The sequence below is a fragment of the Mobula birostris genome, chromosome X, assembly GCF_030028105.1.
Source record: "Mobula birostris isolate sMobBir1 chromosome X, sMobBir1.hap1, whole genome shotgun sequence".
NCBI lineage: Eukaryota > Metazoa > Chordata > Chondrichthyes > Myliobatiformes > Myliobatidae > Mobula > Mobula birostris.
In genome coordinates, this window is record NC_092402.1 from 48,167,893 (window position 1) to 48,190,508 (window position 22,616).

The 22,616-nt window shown below is 43.9% G+C and overlaps 2 protein-coding genes across 3 annotated transcripts in view; one reads left to right on the forward strand and one right to left on the reverse strand.

The window, feature by feature from the left end:
* Positions 1-22,616, forward strand: part of med1 (mediator complex subunit 1) — a 117,465-nt gene that overhangs the window by 15,438 nt on the left and 79,411 nt on the right. The gene's annotated exons all lie outside the window — the stretch shown is intronic.
* LOC140191503 (gasdermin-E-like) overlaps positions 1-22,616 on the reverse strand; it is a 30,040-nt gene that overhangs the window by 4,046 nt on the left and 3,378 nt on the right. Inside the window, exons 3-7 of the mRNA XM_072248956.1 lie at positions 22,014-22,164; positions 19,741-19,849; positions 19,574-19,603; positions 14,397-14,545; positions 5,563-5,761 (exon numbers count right to left, since the gene is read on the reverse strand). Of these exons, the coding sequence (XP_072105057.1) occupies positions 5,563-5,761; positions 14,397-14,545; positions 19,574-19,603; positions 19,741-19,849; positions 22,014-22,164 (638 nt within the window). The remainder of the gene's footprint in view (positions 1-5,562; positions 5,762-14,396; positions 14,546-19,573; positions 19,604-19,740; positions 19,850-22,013; positions 22,165-22,616) is intronic.

Sequence of the window (22,616 nt, forward strand, 5' to 3'; positions counted from 1 at the left end):
GAGCTGCTCTGGCCTATGGTCAGGCCACACTTAGATCCCCTCCAGTTCGCCTACCAGCCCCGACTAGGAGTTGAGGATGCCATCATCTACCTGCTGAACCGTGTCTATGCCCACCTGGACAAGCCAGCGAGCACTGTGAGGGTCATGTTTTTTGACTTCTCCAGTGCGTTCAATGCCATCCGCCCTGCTCTGCTGGGGGAGAAGCTGACAGTGATGCAGGTGGATGCTTCCCTGGTGTCATGGATTCTTGATTACCTGACTGGCAGACCACAGTACGTGTGCTTGCAACACTGTGTGTCCGACAGAGTGATCAGCAGCACTGGGGCTCCACAGGGGACTGTCTTGTCTCCCTTTCTCTTCACCATTTACACCTTGGACTTCAACTACTGCACAGAGTCCTGTCATCTTCAGAAGTTTTCGGATGACTCTGCCATAGTTGGATGCATCAGCAAGGGAGATGAGGCTGAGTACGGGGCTACGGTAGGAAACTTTGTCACATGGTGTGAGCAGAATTATCTGCAGCTTAATGTGAAAAAGACTAAGGAGCTGGTGGTAGACCTGAGGAGAGCTAAGGTACCGGTGACCCCTGTTTCCATCCAGGGGGTCAGCGTGGACATGGTGGAGGATTACAAATACCTGGGGATACGAATTGACAATAAACTGGACTGGTCAAAGAACACTGAGGCTGTCTACAAGAAGGGTCAGAGCTGTCTCTATTTCCTGAGCAGACTGAGGTCCTTTAACACCTGCCGGACGATGCTGAGGATGTTCTACGAGTCTGTGGTGGCCAGTGCTGTCATGTTTGCTGTTGTGTGCTGGGGCAGCAGGCTGAGGGTAGCAGACACCAACAGGATCAACAAACTCATTCATAGGGCCAACAAAGTTGTGGGGATGGAACTGGACTCTCTGACGGTGGTGTCTGAAAAGAGGATGCTGTCCAAGTTGCATGCCATCTTGGTCAATGTCTCCCATCCACTACATAATATACTGGGTGGGCACAGGAGTACATTCAGCCAGAGACTCATTCCACCGAGATGCAACACAGAGCGTCATAGGAAGTCATTCCTGCCTGTGGCCATCAAACTTTACAACTCCTCCCTTGGAGGGTCAGACACCCTGAGCCGATAGGCTGGTCCTGGACTTATTTCATAATTTACTGGCATAATTTACATATTACTATTTAACTATTTATGGTTCTATTACTATTTATTATTTATGGTGCAACTGTAACAAAAACCAAAATCCCCCGGGATCAATAAAGTATGACTATGATTATAACTGTGTAACCCAAGCTAAAATGTAACAATAAGTGAACTTGTACATACCACACGAAAGCATTTAAGCACAAGAACAATAAATAGCACTGGTCATTAGGAATGCTGGGACAGGCTGTCAACAGTCCCACCCCCCCCCCCCCCCATCCGAGTGCACAATATGATCTCTCTTTATGGCTTTTCAGTTGCCTACTGCTGAGTTTTAAAGGTTCGCAATCCTCTAACTTCCCACTAATCTTTTGCTATATAATATGCCCTCTCTTTTCCTGTTTTCCTGTCTTTGACTTCCCTTGTCAGCCATGGTTGCCTCATCCTCCCTTTAGAATACCCTTTCTTCCTTGGGTTGCATCCTTCCTGTCCTTCCAAATTTCCCCCAGAAACTCCAGCCATTGCTGTTCTGCCATCATCCCTGCTTGTGTCTCCTTCCAATCAACTCCCTCTCAAACTGCATGGTGAATCCTATCATATTATGATCACCGTCTCTTAAAGGTTCCTTTACCATAAGCTCCTTAATCAAATCTGGTTCATTGCATAACACCGAATCCAGAGTTGCCTTTCCCCTGGTGGGTTCAACCACAAGCTGCTCTAAAAAGCCATTCATAGACATTCAACAAATTCACTCTCTGGGGATCCGGCACCAACCTGATTTTTGCAATCTACCTGCGTATTGAAATTCACCATGACTATCCTACCATTGTCCTCTTTACATGTCTCTTTTATTTCTTGTTGAAATTCATATCTCAAATCCTGGCTATTGTTCAGAGGCCTGTAAATAACTCTCATCAAGGTCTTTTTAATCTTGCAGTTTCTTAACTCAACTCACAAGGATTCTACATCTTCCAATCCTATGTCACCTCATTCTAATGATTTGATTTCAACTTTTACCAATCGAGCCATCCACTCCCTCTGCCTACCTGCCTGTCCTTTTGATACAATGTACATCCTTTGATCTTCAGCTCCCAGCTATAATCTTCTTTCAGCCACAACGCAGTGATGCCCACGACATCATACCTGCCAATCTCCAGCTGCAATACGAGGTCATCTACCTTATTCCATATACTGCGTGCATTGAAATATGACACCTTCAGTCCTGTATTCATCACTCTTTTCCATTTTGCCCCCATGTTACACTTTAACTCTTCTCGCGAACTGCAATTTTGCTCTATCATTTGCCTGTCCTTCCTCACAGTCTCACTACACATTGCATTGGCTTGTATACCAACTGCACCAGCCTTAGCCCTATCACTCTCATTCCCATTCCCTCTGCCAACTTTGTTTGAACCCTCCCCAACAGCAAACTTTCTCGCTAGGATATTGGTCCCCCTTCGGTTCAGGTGTAACCCATCCTTTCTGTACATGTCATACCTTCCCCAGAAGAGATCCCAAAGATCCAGAAATCTGAAACATTGCCCCGTGCACCACTTCCTCAGCCACTCTATCATCTGTACCATCATCCTATTCCTGTCCTGACTGGCACATGGTACTGGGAGTAATCCAGAGATCACTACCTTGGAAGTCCTGTTCTTCAGCCTCTTCTCTAATTCCCCATATTCACTGTGCAGGACCTCTTCCCCCTTTCTACCCATTTCAGTGGTGCCAATGTGCACCAGGAAATTTGGTTGTTCGCCCTCCCTCTTGAGAATCTTCTGCAGCTGCTCTGAGACATCCTGGACCCTAACACTTCAGAGACATCACACCATCCTGACTTCTCTTTCGTGGCACAGGGGAATAGCCACGGGGGAATCCTGTACTAACTGCTTACTCCCCTTACTTTTCCTGGTAGTTACCCACCTACTACCTGAAGCCTGCACTCTGGGTGTGAGCACCTCAGTAAAAGTCTCATCTGTGAGGCTCTCAGCCTCCCGGATGGTCCTGTGTACGTCCAGCTCCAGTTCCAGCTCCTAGACTTTGTTAGAGGGAGTTAGATATGGCCCTTGTGGCTAAAGGGATCAGGGGGTATGGAGGGAAGGCAGGTACAGGGTTCTGAGTTGGATGATCAGCCATGATCATACTGAATGGCGGTGCAGGCTTGAAGGGCCGAATGGCCTACTCCTGCACCTATTTTCTATGTTTCAATCCTGAGCTGAGGTTAGGTGTACTTCCAACAGATGTGGTCATTAGGGAAACCATTATGTACCCTGCAATCCCACATTTTACAGGAAGAGCATTCCACTTTCCTTCGGGTGCACTGGTTTGCTCCCACATTTCAAAGTTTTACAGGTTAGTTAGTTAATTGATCAAATGGGTGTAATTGGGTTTCAAATGCTCATTGGGGATGGAAGGGCCTGTCACTGTGTTGTACCTCTAAATTTAAAAAAAATTACAATTCAGACTGCCCTACAATGTGCTATCCCTCACCTCTCAAGGAGAATTCCTCAAATTCAGGCCATTCTACCAACACTTTTCTGCACTACAATGGCTTTCACTTAAAGTGTAGTGACCAACATCAGAGGCAACTCTCGAATTAAAATTGAGCTGGTACTTACAGAGATTTACCTTGAATTCCTTACACCAAAAATCACTCTTAACATTTCTACTTTCTGTGTCCAATATTAAAGCTCTGGATCCAATTTCCTTTTTAATCACTTACTCAGTATATCCCATTGGTAAACACACATACACAGTCTTCTGTCAATGGTCAGGAACAGGAAAAGGACTGAAATTCAAAGATTCACAACCATCCAGACAAAGACATTTCTTCTCATATGTCCTGAATGACTAATATTTTATCCGGAGACTGTGACCCTCATGCCAGGGAAAACAATGATCCGGCCAAGCCCCAGAAGAATTTTCTCTGTTTCAAAGAGATGCCCTCCCATTTCCATAAACTCCAGAGTACAGACTCTGTCTGCTTAATCCTATGAACACATCAAACGGATGATATCTTGTCCTGGGTCTGAACAACAGAGTGTTTATTATGCTCTGGCAATGAATCATGTTGCCATTCACTCCAGGTCAGGTGGAGGTCTCCTGGTACAATATGGAAATCCCTCTCTGACATTGCACACTGAGAGGTTTAGGTCTATAATCATGCTGTGACACAACACCACTGCACCACAAGACAAATGAAATAGTGGAGTCAGTAATCTGTCCTTAATTGGAATGGACATCCCATATTTATTCAGTCAATTTTCCAGTTTCCCTGCTATGTCCATTTCCCTGGCTTACTAACATTTGACAAGGGGATTCAAAGAGACAAGAGATTCTGCAGATGCTGGAAATCCAGAGCAACACACACAAATTGTTGGAGGAACTCAGCAGGTCAGGAATAAATAATTGACATTTCTGGCCAAGACCCTTCATCAGGAATTGGCCCCATTTAGGGATATGTATTCAAACACCAATAAGTGTCGACTGTTTTACCAGTCTATACGGAATGATTGTTTCTGCGATGCTGCACTCCCTCGCATCAGATATCAGATACTATGTACCCGTGATACTCCTGCAAGTCAGTTCTTCATTGCACCTGTACAAACGTTTGTACTTATGCATGCGACAATAAACTTGACTTTGGCATTTTTTTGGATACACCACAGGGTAAGAGGCCCTTCCAGGCCAATGAGCCTGTACAGCTCAGTTACACCCATGTGGCCTCTGGTTATGGTGCAAATCAATACAGAGGCAACCGTCAGCTATTTCACAGTGCAACCAGGTGCATTTACATAGCACCTTAATGTGACAGATCCCCCAAGATAATTTACAGGTTTGCTGTCAAAATGTATTGACATTTAGACAATGAGGAAATATTGGGACAAGTGAACATGTTCATGGAAGTGTTAAAGGACACAGAGAATATAGACACAGTAACAGGCCCTTCAGCTTATCTTGTCTATACTGCCCTGATCTGCTGCCTAGTTTAATCCAACTCTAACTGAACTGTATCCCTCCATAAGACCATGAGACATAGGAGCAGATTACACTATTAAGGTCCCCTTGATTCTCACTCATTGCCTCCTGCCAGTTGGCCAATCTTCTCTCCATGCTAGTATGTTTCCTGTAATACCATGGGCTCTTATTCTGCTAAGCAGCCTCATGTGCCGCACCATGTCAAAGACCTTCAAACCCCTCCCATTCAGTTACCTATGCAAACTTATCTTAGAAGTTACATTTGAACCCCCATCTACCACTTCCACTGGCATCACTTGTCTTCAGAGTCCTCGAGGGAGATCAGTGAGGTAGTGAGGGGGACAGGTTGAAGGAGGGACTTTCACAGATCAGTGCTGAGACTGCTGAAGGCAAGGGTTGATACTTTTTGCTGAGTGGGATTAAACTTGACCTCAAAACTTACCACTGAGTGACTGGATGAGAAAGCTTACTGCTTGGATGATACTGTTCTGATCCTGAGTTAAGGTGAGGGGCTGTCCAGGTGGATCAGCCTTCTTAATTCCCAACAGATTCAGCACCTTCTCCACACTGGCTCTGCTCCTTCCCTCCATCGCATCCAGCATTTGAAGATCAGGTTGCAGCCCTTCACGCATCTGGTCAAGCTGCAAACATGTGACAAGGTCAGGACAACAGAATAATTTCCAAGTCTTCTATTCATTACAGAAATGGAATTCATGCTAAGCAGTAGAACATTTTCCCTTTTCTGATCTACCCTCAGTGGCCATTTTATTAGGTACATCTGTACCTCAATGAAAATATCTAATCAGCCAATCATGTCACAGCAACTCAATGCATAAAAGCATGCAGACATGGTCAAGGTGTTGTTCAGACCAAACATCAGAATGGGGAAGAAATGTGATCTAAGTGACTTTGACCGTGGAATGATTGTTGGTGTCACACAGGGTAATTTGAGTGTCTCAGAGATTCTGCATACAAAACACATCGAACCTTGAAGTGGATGGGCTACAACAGCAGATGACCAGAAACGTACGCTCAGTGGCCGTTGTATTAGGTAGTGGAGCTATCTAATAAAGTAGCCACTGAGTGTACAATGCAGGGATCTAGTATATTCTTCTGAGCTGTTCAGTGGCTGAAAGTGAACACAAATTCCCATTCTGCATCAGTGAAGAATTCCACTCTCACCATAGCTGTTCTTGTTAATACACCTCCTCTCTGCTAACAGCAAGAAGTCTATGTGATATTAATTTGGCCTTGTCATTTGTATGTGAGACAATGTGACACAGTTATTACGCACAGACCTTGTGCTGAGCAATGGAACATTTTCCCTCTTCTGAGCTGTTAACAGCAAGGGGTCTTTGTGATATTAATTTGGCTTTAACTTTAAACAAACAACAAAAATTACCTCCTTTAATCTTGCTATAACACCGGGCCAGGTGGATGGAAGAGCAAACCTCCGCTGATGTTAGGGGCCTTCTTTTGAAATTGATTTAGAAGATGAAACACACCCAAAATGCCAGAGGAACTCAGCAGGCCAGGCAGCATCTATAGTTTCTCCAGCATTTTATGTTTCCAAAGATGCTGCCTGGCCTGCTGAGTTGCTCCAGCATTTTGCATGTTGCTTGGATGTCCAGCATCTGCTGGCCACTTTATTAGGTACATCTGCTTGTTAATTCAAATATCTAATCAGCCAATCATGTGGCCACAACTCAATGCATTAAAGTGGTTCAATTATCAAGAGGTTCAGTTGTTGTTCAGACCAAACATCAGAATGAGGAAGAAAATCGGTTGGCAGACAGGAAACAGAGAGTAGGGATGAACGGGTCCCTTTCAGAATGGCAGGCAGTGACTAGTGGGGTACCGCAAGGCTCAGTGCTGGGACCTCAGCTATTTACAATATACATTAATGATTTAGATGAAGGGATTAAAAGTAACTTTAGCAAGTTTGCAGATGACACAAAGCTGGATGGCAGTGTGAAATGTGAGGAGGATGTTATGAGAATGCAGGGTGAATTGGACAGGTTGGGTGAGTGGGCAGATGCAGTTTAATGTGGATAAATGTGAGGTTATCCACTTTGGTGGCAAGAACAGGAAGGCAGATTAGGAGAAGGGAAAGTACATTGAGATCTGAGTGTCCTTGTTCATCAGTCACTGAAGTAAGTTTGCAGGTACAGCAGACAGTGAAGAAAGCTAATGGCATGTTGGCCTTCATAGTAGTCATAGACATAGTCATACTTTATTGATCCTGGGGGAAATTGGTTTTTGTTCCAGTTGCACCATAAATAATAAATAGTAATAGAACCATAAATAGTTAAATAGTAATATGTAAATTATGCCAGTAAATTATGAAATAAGTCCAGGACCAGCCTATCGGCACAGGGTGTCTGACTCTCCAGGGGAGGAGTTGTAAAGTTTGATGACCACAGGCAGGAATGACTTCCTATGACGCTCTGTGTTGCATCTCGGTGGGATGAGTCTCTGGCTGAATGTACTCCTGCGCCCAACCAGTACATTATGTAGTGGATGGGAAACATTGACCAAGATGGCATGCAACTTAGACAGCATCCTCTTTTCAGACGCCACCATGAGAGAGTCCAGTTCCATCCCTACAACATCACTGGCCTTACGAATGAGTTTGTTGATTCTGTTGGTGTCTGCTACCCTCAGCCTGCTGCCCCAGCACACAACAGCAAACATGACAGCACTGGCCACCACAGACTCGTAGAACATCCTCAGCATCGTCCTGCAGATGTTAAAGGACCTCGGTCTCCTCAGGAAATAGAGACGACTCTGACCCTTCTTGTAGACAGCCTCAGTGTTCTTTGACCAGTCCAGTTTATTGTCAATTCGTATCCCCAGGTATTTGTAATCCTCCACCATGTCCACACTGACCCCCTGGTTGGAAACAGGGGTCACCGGTACCTTAGCTCTCCTCAGGTCTACCACCAGCTCCTTAGTCTTTTTCAGATTAAGCTGCAGATAATTCTGCTCACACCATGTGACAAAGTTTCCTTCATAACAAGGGGAGTTGAGTATAGGAGCAAAGACGTCTTTCTGCAGTTGTACAGGGCCTTGGTGAGACCACACCTGGAGTATTGTGTGCAGTTTTGGTCTCCAAATTTGAGGAAGAACACTCTTGCTATTGAGGGAGTGCAGCGTGGGTTCACGAGGTTAATTCCCAGGATGGCGAGACTGTCATATGTTGAAAGACTGGAGCAACTGGGTTTGTATACACTGGAACTTAGAAGGATGAGAGGGGATCTGATTGAAACGTATAAGATTATTAAGGGATTGGACACGCTAGAGGCAGGAAGCATGTTCCCGATGTTGGGGGAGTTCAGAACTAGAGGCCACGGTTTAAGAATAAGGGGTAGACCATTTAGAACGGAGTTGAGGAAAAACTTTTTCACCCAGAGAGTTGTGGATCTGTGGAATGCTCTGCCTCAGAAGGCAGTGGAGGCCAATTCTCTGGATGCTTTCAAGAAAGAGTTAGGTAGAGCTCTTAAAGATAGCAGAGTGAAGACATATGGGGAGAAGGCAGGAACAGGGTACTGATTGTGGATGATCAGCCATGATCACAGTGAATGGCGGTGCTGGCTCGAAGGGTCGAATGGCCTACTCCTGCACCTATTGTCTATGGTTCCAAGTAGCTGTTTGCATGCTACAGTGGCCACACCCCGGTACACCGCTTCAACAGATGGGCTAAACCAGGTGAGGGTAGCTGGTAACCTCATACCCTGGTGAGATAGGGACACACTTGTCTGAGTTTGCAAAAGTCAGCTCCAGTCGACTGGACAGATGAGATCTACAGTGAGATCCGACGGCCAGGAAGGCAGTCCTGCAACGCTCAGTGGGGAGCAAAGGGCAGGACAGGGCACAGGGCATGTCATGGTTATCCACTGCAACCAAGGAAGACCACAGTTTATGACGCTTGTTCGTCCCACTGGACCTGGACTTCTGAGTTCAAGAGAATGGAGCTGCCCAAGTGCAACGGCTTTTACACTTTAAAAACTCTCCCGCACAGGTTTCCTTCCATTGTCGGACACAATGGACAACCACCAATAAAGTGGCCACTGAGTGTACATCACAGTGCTCCTGGGGTCTCTCGACACCAAGGGGCAGCTGGAATTGCAGGATTATTCAAGACCAATGTCACTGAGTTCACAAGGTTAGAAGGAATATTATTGACCAATTTTGCTACTTCCATATTCCACATTATTTCCAAAGCAATGAAGAAGAATTCTTTGAATTCCGTATTAATGGAATTCATTGCCACAGACGGCAGTGGGGGCCAAACCATTGGGTATATTTAAAGTGGAGGTTGATAGATTCTTGATTAGTAAGGGTGCCCATGGTTATTGGGAGAAGGCAGGGAATGAGATGGAGAGGGACAATAAATCAGCCATGATGAAATGGGGGAGCAGACTTGATGGGCCGAATGGCCCAATTTTGCTCTATGTCTTATAGTCTTATGGTCTATTGGAGTACAATAGGGAGAGCAAGCTGTTGCCCATGCAGTAGGCCCCCCTCTCCATGCACCTGATGAATGCAAAGGAATGGAAGAACATAGAACATAGAACGTAGAATAGTACAGCACAGTACAGGCCCTTCGGCCCACAATGTTGTGCCGACCCTCAAACCCTGCCTCCCATATAAGCCCCCACCTTAAATTCCTCCATATACCTGTCTAGTAGTCTCTTAAACTTCACGAGTGTATCTGCCTCCACCACTGACTCAGGCAGTGCATTCCACGCACCAACCACTCTCTGAGTAAAAAACCTTCCGCTAATATCCCCCTTGAACTTTCCACCCCTTACCTTAAAGCCATGTCCTCTTGTATTGAGCAGTGGTGCCCTGGGGAAGAGGCGCTGGCTATCCACTCTATCTATTCCTCTTATTATCTTGTACACCTCTATCATGTCTCCTCTCATCCTCCTTCTCTCCAAAGAGTAAAGCCCTAGCTCCCTTAATCTCTGATCATAATGCATACTTTCTAAACCAGGCAGCATCCTGGTAAATCTCCTCTGCACCCTTTCCAATGCTTCCATATCCTTCCTATAGTGAGGTGACCAGAACTGGACACAATACTCCAAGTGTGGCCTAACCAGAGTTTTATAGAGCTGCATCATTACATCGCGACTCTTAAACTCCATCCCTCGACTTATGAAAGCTAACACCCCATAAGCTTTCTTAACTACCCTATCCACCTGTGAGGCAACTTTCAGGGATTTGTGGAAATGTACCCCGAGATCCCTCTGCTCCTCCACACTACCAAGTATCCTGCCATTTACTTTGTACTCTGCCTTGGAGTTTGTCCTTCCAAAGTGTACCACCTCACACTTCTCCGGGTTGAACTCCATCTGCCACTTCTCAGCCCACTTCTGCATCCTATCAATGTCTCTCTGCAATCTTCGACAATCCTCTACACTATGCACAACACCACCAACCTTTGTGTCGTCTGCAAACTTGCCAACCCACACACCTACCCCCACATCCAGGTCGTTAATAAAAATCACGAAAAGTAGAGGTCCCAGAACAGATCCTTGTGGGACACCACTAGTCACAATCCTCCAATCTGAATGTACTCCCTCCACCACCACCCTCTGCCTTCTGCAGGCAAGCCAATTCTGAATCCACCTGGCCAAACTTCCCTGGATCCCATGCCTTCTATCTTTGTGAATAAGCCTACCGTGTGGAACCTTGTCAAATGCCTTACTAAAATCCATATAGATCACATCCACTGCACTACCTTCATCTATATGCCTGGTCACCTCCTCAAAGAACTCTATCATGCTTGTTAGACATGATCTGCCCTTCACAAAGCCATGCTGACTGTCCCTGATCAGACCATGATTCTCTAAATGCCTAAAGATCCTATCTCTAAGAATCTTTTCCAACAGCTTTCCTACCACAGACGTAAGGCTCACTGGTCTATGATTACCCGGACTATCCCTACTACCTTTTTTGAACAAGGGAACAACATTCGCCTCCCTCCAATCTTCCGGTACCATTCCCGTGGACAACGAGGACATAAAGATCCTAGCCAGAGGCTCAGCAATCTCTTCTCTCTCCTCGTGGAGCAGTCTGGGGAATATTCCATCAGGCCCCGAGGACTTATCTGTCCGAATGTATTTTAATAACTCCAACACCTCCTCTCCCTTAATATCAGCGTGCTCCAGAACATCAACCTCACTCATATTGTCCTCACCATCATCAAGTTCCCTCTCATTGGTGAATACTGAAGAGAAGTATTCATTGAGAACCTCGCTCACTTCCACAGCCTCCAGGTACATCTTCCCACCTTTATCCCTAATCGGTCCTACCTTCACTCCTGTCATCCTTTTGTTCTTCACATAATTGAAGAATGCCTTGGGGTTTTCCTTTACCTTACTCGCCAAGGCCTTCTCATGCCCCCTTCTTGCTCTTCTCAGCCCCTTCTTAAGCTCCTTTCTTTCTTCCCTATATTCTTCAATAGACCCATCTGATCCTTGCTTCCTAAACCTCATGTATGCTGCCTTCTTCCTCCTGACTAGATTTTCCACCTCACTTGTCACCCATGGTTCCTTCACCCTACCATTCTTTATCTTCCTCACCGGGACAAATTTATCCCTAACATCCCACAAGAGATCTCTAAACATCGACCACATGTCCATAGTACATTTCCCTGCAAAAACATCATCCCAATTCACACCCGCAAGTTCTAGCCTTATAGCCTCATAATTTGCCTTTCCCCAATTAAAAATTTTCCTGTCCTCTTTGATTCTATCCTTTTCCATGATAATTATAAAGGCCAGGGAGTGGTGGTCACTGTCCCCCAGATGCTCACCCACTGAGAGATCTGAGACCTGACCTGGTTCATTACCTAGTACTAGATCTAGTATGGTATTCCCCCTGGTCGGCCTGTCCACATACTGTGACAGGAATCCGTCCTGGACACACTTAACAAACTCTGCTCCATCTAAACCTTTGGAACTAATCAGGTGCCAATCAATATCAGAGAAGTTAAAGTCACCCATGATAACAACCCTGTTATTTTTGCACCTTTCCAAAATCTGCCTCCCAATCTGCTCCTCTGTATCTCTGCTGCTACCAGGGGGCCTATAGAATATCCCCAGTAGAGTAACTGCTCCCTTCCTGTTCCTGACTTCCACCCATATTGACTCAAAAGCGGATCCTGCTACATTTCCCACCCTTTCTGTAGCTGTAATAGTATCCCTGACCAGTAATGCCACCCCTCCTCCCCTTTTTCCGTCCTCTCTATCCCTTTTAAAGCACTGAAATCCAGGAATATTGAGAATCCATTCCTGCCCTGGTGCCAGCCAAGTCTCTGTAATGGCCACTACATCATAATTCCATGTATGTATCCAAGCTCTCAGTTCATCACCTTTGTTCTTGATGCTTCTTGCATTGAGGTACACACATTTCAGCCCTTCTACCTTACTGTCTTTACACCATTTATTCTGCTTCTCTTGAAACCCTCTGAAACCCTCTCTGTATGTTAGATCTGGCTTTACTCCATGCACTTCTTTCACTGCTCTATCGCTCCGGGTCCCATTCCCCTTGCAAATTAGTTTAAACCCTCCCGAACCATGCTAGCAAACCTATCTGCAAGGATATTGCTCCCCCTCGAGTTCCGGTGCAACCCATCCAATCTGTACAGGTCCCACCTTCCCCTGAAGAGATCCCAATGATCTAAAAATCTAACACCCTGTTCCCTGCACCAACACCTCAGCCACACATTCAACTGCCATCTCCTCCAATCCTTACCATCTCTGTCACGTAGCACTGGCAGCAATCCTGAGAACATCACCCTTGAGGTCCTGTTCTTCAGCCTTCTGCCTAATTCCCGAAACTCACACTTCAGGACCTCATCCCTCTTCCTACCTATGTCGTTGGTCCCAACATGTATCACGACTTCTGGTTGCTTTCCCTCTCGTACCAGGATGTTGTGCACCCGGTCAGAGACATCCCGGACCCTGGCACCCGGGGGACAACAAACCATGCGGGTGTCCTTCTCGCGTCCACAAAATCTCCTGTCTGCTCCCCTGCCTATAGAGTTTCCAATGACGACAGCTCTCCTCTTCTCTGTCCCACCCTTCTGCACCACAGGGTCAGACTCAGTGCCGGAGGCCCTGCCACCGTGGCTCACACCTGGTTGGTCATCCCCGCCAACAGTATCCAGGACGGTAAACTTATTATTCAGGGGAATGATTACAGGGGTGCTCTGCACTACCTGTCTGCTCACCTTCGCTTTCCCCCCTCTGACTGTCACCCAACGACCTGCTTCCGACAGCCTAGGTGTGACTACCTCCCTGTAGCTCTCATCTATGACTGCCTCATTCTCCCTTATGAGTCGAAGAGACCAATACAGTTTGACACCAGCACAGTCATAGGAGTTACGAGTCAATGTGGAGCTCAACATAGGACTGCCAGCTCTGGATTTACCCCTGCAGCCTTCCCCATGCTTTGCTTTACTCCTATTTCTCCACTCCTTATATTTTTAAGAACCATTCAATAATGTTCCCTAGAAAATTATCTAGTATTGCAATGAATTCCAAGGTTTTGAAAGCCTAGCATAATGCAGAGCTAGGACAATAGTGCTGCAGTCCTACCCAGGATAAATTTCATGCAACTTCTTGTTTGAGATGAGATGCCAAAACACCGTGGCTGCCACCTTGGGCGCTATTTTAGAAATAACAATCTTAGGACTATTGAAACCAGAACTTCACTCCATCCCAAAGTTTCTTTCCCCTGGCAGTTAATCTGATCAACCATTCTAAATACCAACCCCCGCCCCCCCCCCACCGCATCAGTGCACAGTAAACACTTCAAATCTCTTTTTATAATGCTGTTTACATTGTAAATATATGCACATTTTACGCACATTTATGGACATTTTATTCCATATCTATACTTATAACTTTATTTGGTATATAATTATTTATCTTTATTTTTTACAATTGTCAAATATTGCTGTTTTGTGTTGCATGTCGCACTTTGACCAACACACCACAGCAAATTCCTAATACATGTAAATGTGTATGGTGAATAAAGTTGATCCTAATTCTTGATAGGTATAAAAATGCTTTGAGAAATAGTCTTTAAGTGTGGCCTCACTCACACTTGAGGATCTGTAGTGTCTTAAGAGCTTTTGGTATTGGTTTTAACGTCAAACAACAGTGCAAAGATTCAGTAAAGATTTAATACCACATCCTGCATAGTTTCCATGCACAAAGCCAAGATCCCTTGCAATGTAGAGAGAAGGTGCTTGGTACAAACCATTGCATCAAGAACTGGGAGATTTTCACTGCTGCCAAGAATATCGAGGACCATGTTGAGGAGCGACAGCCTCTGCTCTGCAGACAACTTTGTCAGCCCATCTACCGAAGAAGCAATTGTGAATTTCTCATCTGTAACTGACACTGCACCTGAGATGGAAAAGGCAGAATCTTTAATACAATTTTAAGCACTTTATTTTTTGCTAGTAATTTAATCCAAAATCTAATATTCAGAGCAAAAGGAAAGGTAAATAATGTTCTAAGATGTTTCATCAATCAGAGAATCATACAGCACTGAAACAAACCCGTTGGGTTCAGCCCATGTATGACAACTGTAATGATTATCTACACTAACTCTACTTGTCTACATTAGGACTGAATCTCTCAAAATTCAAGATTCAGGATTGTTTATTGTCATTCTTCAGTACACGAGTGTAAAGGAAAATGAAATGATTGTTACTCCTGATCTGATGCAGCATAAAAAAAACCACAATAAGCATTAAAACACAGAAAATAAAAATATAAAATCAATCCTGTAAAACACAATGTACAACTGCTGAGTGTAGATCTAGATACATGAGATTCTCTTCTATACGTACATGAGCTGATTGTATGAACTTCATGTGATGCTAGTTGCAGGAGTATCTGAACATAAGGTGACTCAGAAAGGAAATGATAAATTGGCTGTTGTAGATGTGGTAGTGGTGTTGGGGGCTGAGGTGCTGTGGGTTAGTGGTTGGAGCTATTGATCAGCCTGACAGCTTGGGGGCAGTAATGATTTTTGAGTCTGGTTGTCCTTGTGTGAATGCTACGTAGCCTCTTCCCTAATGGGAGTAGGCAAACAATCGAAGAGCGGCATGGATGGGATCCTTCATGATAATGCTGGACTTTTTCTGGTACCTTTCTGTATATAGATCCTTGATGGTGGGTAGGTTGCTGCCTGTCCCAATACCTTTGAAACTTGGTAGCAGTGTCTGACTCTTTCATTTGCTCTGTGGCTAGGCACAACTGAAATGCCATCTATAAATTTGCCGATGACACAACTATTGTTGGCGGAACTTCAGATGGTGATGAGGGGTATACAGGAATAAGACAGGTTAGCTGGTTGAGTGGTGTCGCAACAAGAAATTGTCAGTAAGACCAAGGAATTCCTTGTGGACTTCAGGAAGGGGAAGTTGAGGGAACACACATCAGTCCTCATTGAGGGATCAGAAGTGGAAAGGGTGAGCAGCTTCAAATTCCTGGGTGTCAACATATGTGAAGATCTATCTTGGGCCCAAAATATTGATGTAATTACAAAGAAGAAATGACAGCAGCTATATTTCGTTAGGAGTTTGAGGAGATTTTATAGGTCATGAAAGACTCTAGCAAATTTCTACAGATGTACCATGGACAGCATTCGAACTGGTTGCCTCACCGTCTGCTATGGAGGGGCCACTGCACAGGATCAGGAAAAGCTGTAGAGGTTGCAAACTCAGCCAGCTCCATCATGGGCACTGGCACCCCCTGTATCCAGGACATCTTCAAAAGGCAATACTTCAAAAACTTACACCACACATCTCCTTTGAACTTTCCCCCTCTCATCTTAAATAAATGCCTTCTAAAAGTTGACATTTCAACCCTGGGAAAAAGATACCAGCTGTCTACTATCAGTGTCTCTCATAATTTTATAAACATTTATCAAGTCTCCTCTCTGCCCCTACCACTCCAGTGAAAACAACTAAAGTTTGTTGAACCTATCCATGCCCTCTAATCCTGTAGACCTCTTCTGAACCCTCTCCACATCCTTCCTATAATGGAGTGACCAAAATTGATGCAGCAATACCAGGGTTTTATAAAGCTGCAAAATAACCTCCGGACTTTTAAACTCAATCCCTGACTAATAAAGGCAAACATGATATATGCCTCCTTTAACACTCTGTCAACTTTTGAGGCCATTCTCAGGGAGCTAAAGACTTGGACCCCAAAGATCCCACTATACATCAATGCTATTAAGGGTCCTGCCACTAACTGCTTACTTCCCTTTTATTTTTGATCTCCCAAAGTGCAAAACCTCACACTTGCCTGGACTAAACTCCATCTGCCATTTCTCCACCCATATTTACAACTGATCTATATCCCACTGTATCTTCTGACGATCTTCAGCACTATCCCCAACTATACCAATCTTTTAAAAGGTAAGACAAACACAACATCCAGTTGTAATTAGCACCACCCTGCTTCACTCCGCTGCAATATGCAGGACCTATCCCCAATCATCTAATCTAAATTTCTCCTAAATTAAGGGAACAGGATCACGTGGAGATTTTTGGGAGAACCAATAATCTGCTTTCCAGGATGCACAAACCATGGGAGCCCTGCGGTATCAATCTGACACAGTGAGAAGTTTTAGGTGTCACCAAACTTAAAGTGCGAAAGACGGACACTGAGTGAAATGTAGATACATTAGAGTCATACTGCATGGAAACCGGCCCTTTGGTCCAACTGATCCATGCTGACCAAGATTCCCATCGATGGAAGTCCCACCTGCCCTCCTTTGGCCCATATCTCTCTAAGCATCTCCTAACTGTGTACCTGTCCAAGTGTAATTTTTAACGTTGTTGATGTACCTGCCGTAACCACTTCCTCTGGCAGCTTATTCCAGTATGGAACAGCCTTGTGGATGAAAAATTTGCCTGCATGAACCCTGTTAAACCTCTTCCCTCTCACCTAAACTTGTGTGCATAGATCCTATTTATGCCCAATGTGATTTTAAACACCCCATTAATAAATGCATGTTTAAAGTGAATGAACATGAGAAAGTCTGCAGCTGCTGGAAATCCAAGCAACACACACAAAATGCTGGAGAAACTCAGCAAGCCAGGCAGCATCTACGGAAAAGAGCACAGTCAATGTTTCAGGCCGAGACCCTTTGACAGGACTGGAGAAAAAATAGATGAGGAGTAGAGTTAAAGGTGGGGGGAGGTGAGAGAGAAACATGAGGTGATAGGTGAACCCAGGAGGGGGGAGGGGGGATGTAAAGAGCTGGGAAGTTGATTGGTGAGAGAGACACAGGGCTGGAGAAGGGGGAATCTGATAGCAGAGGACAGAAGGCCATGGAAGAAAGAAAAGGGGGGGGGGGTGGAGAGCACCAGAGAGAGGCGATGGGCAAGCAAGGAGATAGGTGAGAGAAAGGGAAAAGGGAATGGGGAATGGTGAAGTGGGGGGAGAGAGGGATTCAAAGGTTACAGGGAGAAGGCAGGAAAATAAGGTTGAGAGGGAAATGGATGGAATGGCAGAGCAGACTCGATGGGCTGAATGGCCTAATTCTGCTCCTGTGTCTTATGGTCTTATAGTTTATACAAAATGACACATTTCACTGTATGCTTCGATGTACATGTGACAAATAATGCTATTCTTGAACTGTATCTTTCAATTCCTCCACCAAGATGTCTTTTTAGATTAAGTAACCTGATTCCCTACGTTGACCACCTAAAGTATGAGACACACTGATTGATTTTAGCTATCCGGGGAATCACGGGATATGGAGCTTTTGTAGGAAAGTGATGCTGAATGAAAGATCAGACATGATCTTATTTAATGTTTGAGAGAATATGAGGGGTGAATGGAAACAGAAATTGTTGGAAACACACAGCAGGTCAGGCAACATCTGTGCAAAGAGACTATAAGACATAGGAGCAGAACTAGGCCAGAATTAGGTTGTTTAAAATGAGAGAAAGTCAACATGATTTGAGAGGAACATATATATTTCAAAAACAAAGGAAAAGAACAAATGTAAAAAATGATTGGATTTCAGTCAGAGGGGTGAATCTATGGAACAGTTGTAGTGAGAATTTAAAAACATGCCTCACACTTAACAAGTTTAAAAAATTATTTAAAAATAATTTAATGAACAAATATAAAATACACGATTTAAAATGAATGGGAGTATTGTAAATAAATGATACTTGGAATTGGATTTTGTGTTAAAGGATTATGAAATGTTTTGATTTGATGTGACGATTGATGCCACATATGTAGTTGTATAAGTAAGAGGGGTAGGCGTAATAAACTGGAGTTTCAGCCTACACCCCTTCAGTCTGTTTTTAAAGAATATCTATGTTTTTGTTGTAATTTTGTCTTATGAAATCATTGTTATGAAATTATTGTTGAAAATGATGTTTTTTGTTATGTTTGTACTGACCGAAATAAAAATTTCATTCATTCATTCATTCAAAAATTAGGCCATTCAGCCCATTGTGTCTTTTCCGCCATTCAATCAAGGCTGATTTATTAACACTCTCAACCCCATTTTCCTGCCTTCTTCCCATAAACTTGGATGCCCTTTCCAATCAAGAACCTATCCACCTCCGTTTTAAATATACCCAATGACAGTCTCCACAGCTGTTTGTGGAGCAAAAACAGAGTTAACATTTCTCAGACAAGCAGGCTTGTTAGTTCTCAAATTCTTAATGCAAGTAGGCTTTTTCCATTGAGGTTGGGTGAGACAGGAACTAGAGGTCATGGGTTAAGGGTGAAAGGTGAAAACATTAAGGGGAACACGAGGGGGAATGTCTTCACTCAGAGCGTGGTGACAGTGTGGAACGAGCTGCCAGCGCAAGTGGCGGATGCGGGATCCATTTGAACATTTCGGAGAAATTCGGATAAGTACATCAATGGGAGGAGAATAGAAGGTTCTGGACCGGGTGTAGGTTGATGTGACCAGGCAGATTAATACATAGTTTGGCATGGACCAGATAGGCCAAAGGGGCGGTTTCTATGATTCTATCACTCTAAGACCCTTTTATCAAAACTCCTTCATCAAAAGGGGCTGAATGGCAAAATCTTATTTCTAGTGCTGGTGTTTAATGAAGGCAATAGTGAAAACTTCCCCTCTGTATAAAGAGTCGTGAAAGCTCTATTCTTTGTGATGATATAGAGAAGTTTCTTCATGCTGAATTCTTGAGCCAATTAATGTAGCAACATTCTCACAATTTGTGTTAATATTAACATTTTAAGAAGATGTTGAGGTATATTGTAACAGTGGGCAAGGATTACCCCTGTGCTTTAAGCCAAGGAACTTGGAGAGAACACTCAGTCTTTCCAACAGTCCCATTTGATTCCTTGGGGCCATGACAGTGTGTTTGGAGTAGAGATAGTTTCAAACTAAGACACAATAAGGAAAGTGAAACAACTTACAAGAACGCAACTCACAATGCCAACCAAATTCTGAAAAAAAACCAGAAAAATTGTGTCACATATTTGGACAGTTGGCGTGTTCTAAGTTATCATTGAAGAAAGTTAAACGGTTTATCAATCAGACTCACATTCAAGTAATCACTTTCTATTATTATCCTTTTACATACCTATGGTGTCATCTGAAGTAATCCTCAGTTTAGAGACCCTGTACGCAATTGTTGTTCCGGCTGGAAAAGTTATCTTCTGCTCTGAATATTTACTGAATCCAGTTTTAACCTAAGGCAACAAAGAAGACTACAATATTTAACTGTGAAAGTCAATCGTACAAAAGTTAATTTTGCAGGGAAGTCAGGAATTACATAGCTGGACTATAACCTAACTTCAGTAATGCAGAGTGATTAAGACAAATTTAATCAAAACTTAAATGGACCCTACAAACCACAGGGATAAAGGAGAAAAAAATAAACCATTGAATACTCTGCCACCACCAAGGTCATGTCACTAGGACAGTGAGCTGTTTACTGTTTCCTGCACTGTTGAGTGTTTGCTGTTTACCTGTATTCCATTATATGAATTATATTTATTAACTTATTTGTCATAATATTTTGTTTTATGTGCTGTGTATGTTATACGTTTTGTAGGTGCACCATGTTTCATTTGGTTTTATCTGTGTTCAGTCAGATGACAATAAATTTGAACTTGAACTTGAGAAAATTAAAAAGACAGTGTTACACCATGTTTCACAAATATAATGCCTGAGAGAAGCTGCAAAATTGGATCGGGGAAATCTTGGAAATGCACATTGGGTCAGGCAGCATCTGTGGAGAGAGAAACAAGGTCATGGTTGCGTATCAATAACCTTTCTTCAGAAAGGTTTTGATGGTAAAGCAAAAAAAAGAGTCGATAAACAATCGCCAATGCAACAGACTCTGAATGAATCAAATCTTTAAATTGTTTCTCAGACAAACCTAACTGCAAATGGTTAGAAAACAATAAAGAGACATTACCTCATCCTTACAAAGGGACAGAAAAAGGCCATTCGCTCCACTGGGTGAATGCCAGCTCCCAAGAGAGCAATCCCATTTGCCTCTTTATCCCTCTCCTGATTTCCCTGCACCCTTTTAACTTATTCTTTCAGATAGTTCCATCAAATCCTGATTGGTTCTTTTTCCACTAAGTGATTCAGAAGTCAAATGACCTGGATCTGCGCAACTATGAGACAGCATTGAATACTATGTCGCCAAGGATAAGTGCTGAGATATCTCAGAGAGCTCCAAGGTTCTCATGAGGTCTCGATGCAGAGCATAGCCAGGACATGACCTGGGTACCTCAGTCAGTAAGCTCAGGATTGCCGTATTTGCACGTGAGCCCCAAACATACCCACACTTATCCTGAGAAATATGAAAATGCCAGCAAAAGACAATCCCAGCTTCCGAGCAACACACACAAAATGCTGAAATTCGTTTTCTTTTAATGCCCTCCATGGGTTGGGATCAACCAAGGATGTAGCGTCCTAGCCGGCTACATGATACACAAGCCAGGGCAGTACAACCTGGTGAGCAAGCTGTTGCCATGCAGCAGGTTCCCCGTCTCCACACAGTTGACGAATGCAAAGGAACAGCAGAGACTTACAGTTTGGCACCATTGTCAGTGCAGGAATTGCCAGTCAGTGTTGATCTCAATGTAGGGCTGCCTCAGGGACTTCAGCTCCAGACTTTTCCTTGGAGTTTACTCCCGAAGCCTTCCCCATGAGTGGGTACAGCCGCAAGACAGTGGAGGTTTGAGATCAGAGCTTTCCTTCTCCTAGATGAGTTGCCAACTACAGCTGACGAGCCCCATCTGCCCGAAGCGACTAGTTTTAAGGGGTCAGTAACCCATGCCAGTAAACATATGAGATTCTGTAGGTGCTGGAAACCCAAACTAACACACACCAAACGCTGGTGGAACTTAGCAGGTCAGGCAATGTCTATGGAGAGGAATAAAGAGTCAATGCTTCAGGCTGAGACCCTTCATCAGGATTCGGGTCACGACCCAAAACATCGACTATTTATTCTTCTTCATTGATGCCACCTGACCTGCTGAGTTCTTTGATTTTGTGTGTGAATTCTTGAGCACACACACAAGTCGCTGGATTTCCCTATTTCTTTATGTATCGGTTGCTCAGGTTTTCCAGCATCTGCAGAATCTCTTGTGTCCAGGTTTCTAAGGATCTATTGGCTGACTTGGATCTTTATCACTGTTTCAGTGTTTCAAGATCCAAGATGTTTCTTCAGTACACAGGTGTAAAGGAGAATGAAATGATTGTTATTCCAGATCAGATGCCGCATAAAAAAACACAATAAGGATAAAAATCTGATATAAAAACAATAATTATAAATATAAAAACAAGGATAATGATAATGAAATTTTAAGGATTATGAAATGAATAAGTTTTACTCACCTTCAGAATATGAAAAAATGCACTTAGTCCTGATGCTATATGAGCTGTCCCATTTACAGTACATGTCTTTTCCGTCTCTATCACTTCTGACACTATATAAACATCATCCGACACATTTTGCTTCACAAAGCTGTGTTCTCTGTTCACCTTCCTGAAGAGATAAAACAAACAAAAATGGTACTTATTATTTATAAAAGACTGACTGAGGAAGGAGGAGGTGATGGTGAAATTAGACAACAGTTTATTCAAACTACCTTTCACCTTACTCATGAATCTTTTCAGAGTTTGTTTTCCTTCTCCAAGGTTCACCACCTGTTTGGTGCAGAGACGTGTAAGTTCCTGAAATCTCAAGAATGATGCTGTCTGGAGTTAGGTCATTTGGTGCTTAACTCCTGCTAGGGTCACCCACGTCGGTAAGGTCAGGGGCAGTGGGGGGGGGGGGTTCCAGACAAAGAGTGATCCAACCAAGACCTCAGCGGTGGAGCTGGCGGGAAATGGTGACACATCACAATGCCAGTGAAGCTGGAGGAAGGCTACAGCAGTGAAGGATGCCCAGTCACTGGACCCTGACCCCGATCTGTCAAGGACTGTGTGATGGCTATC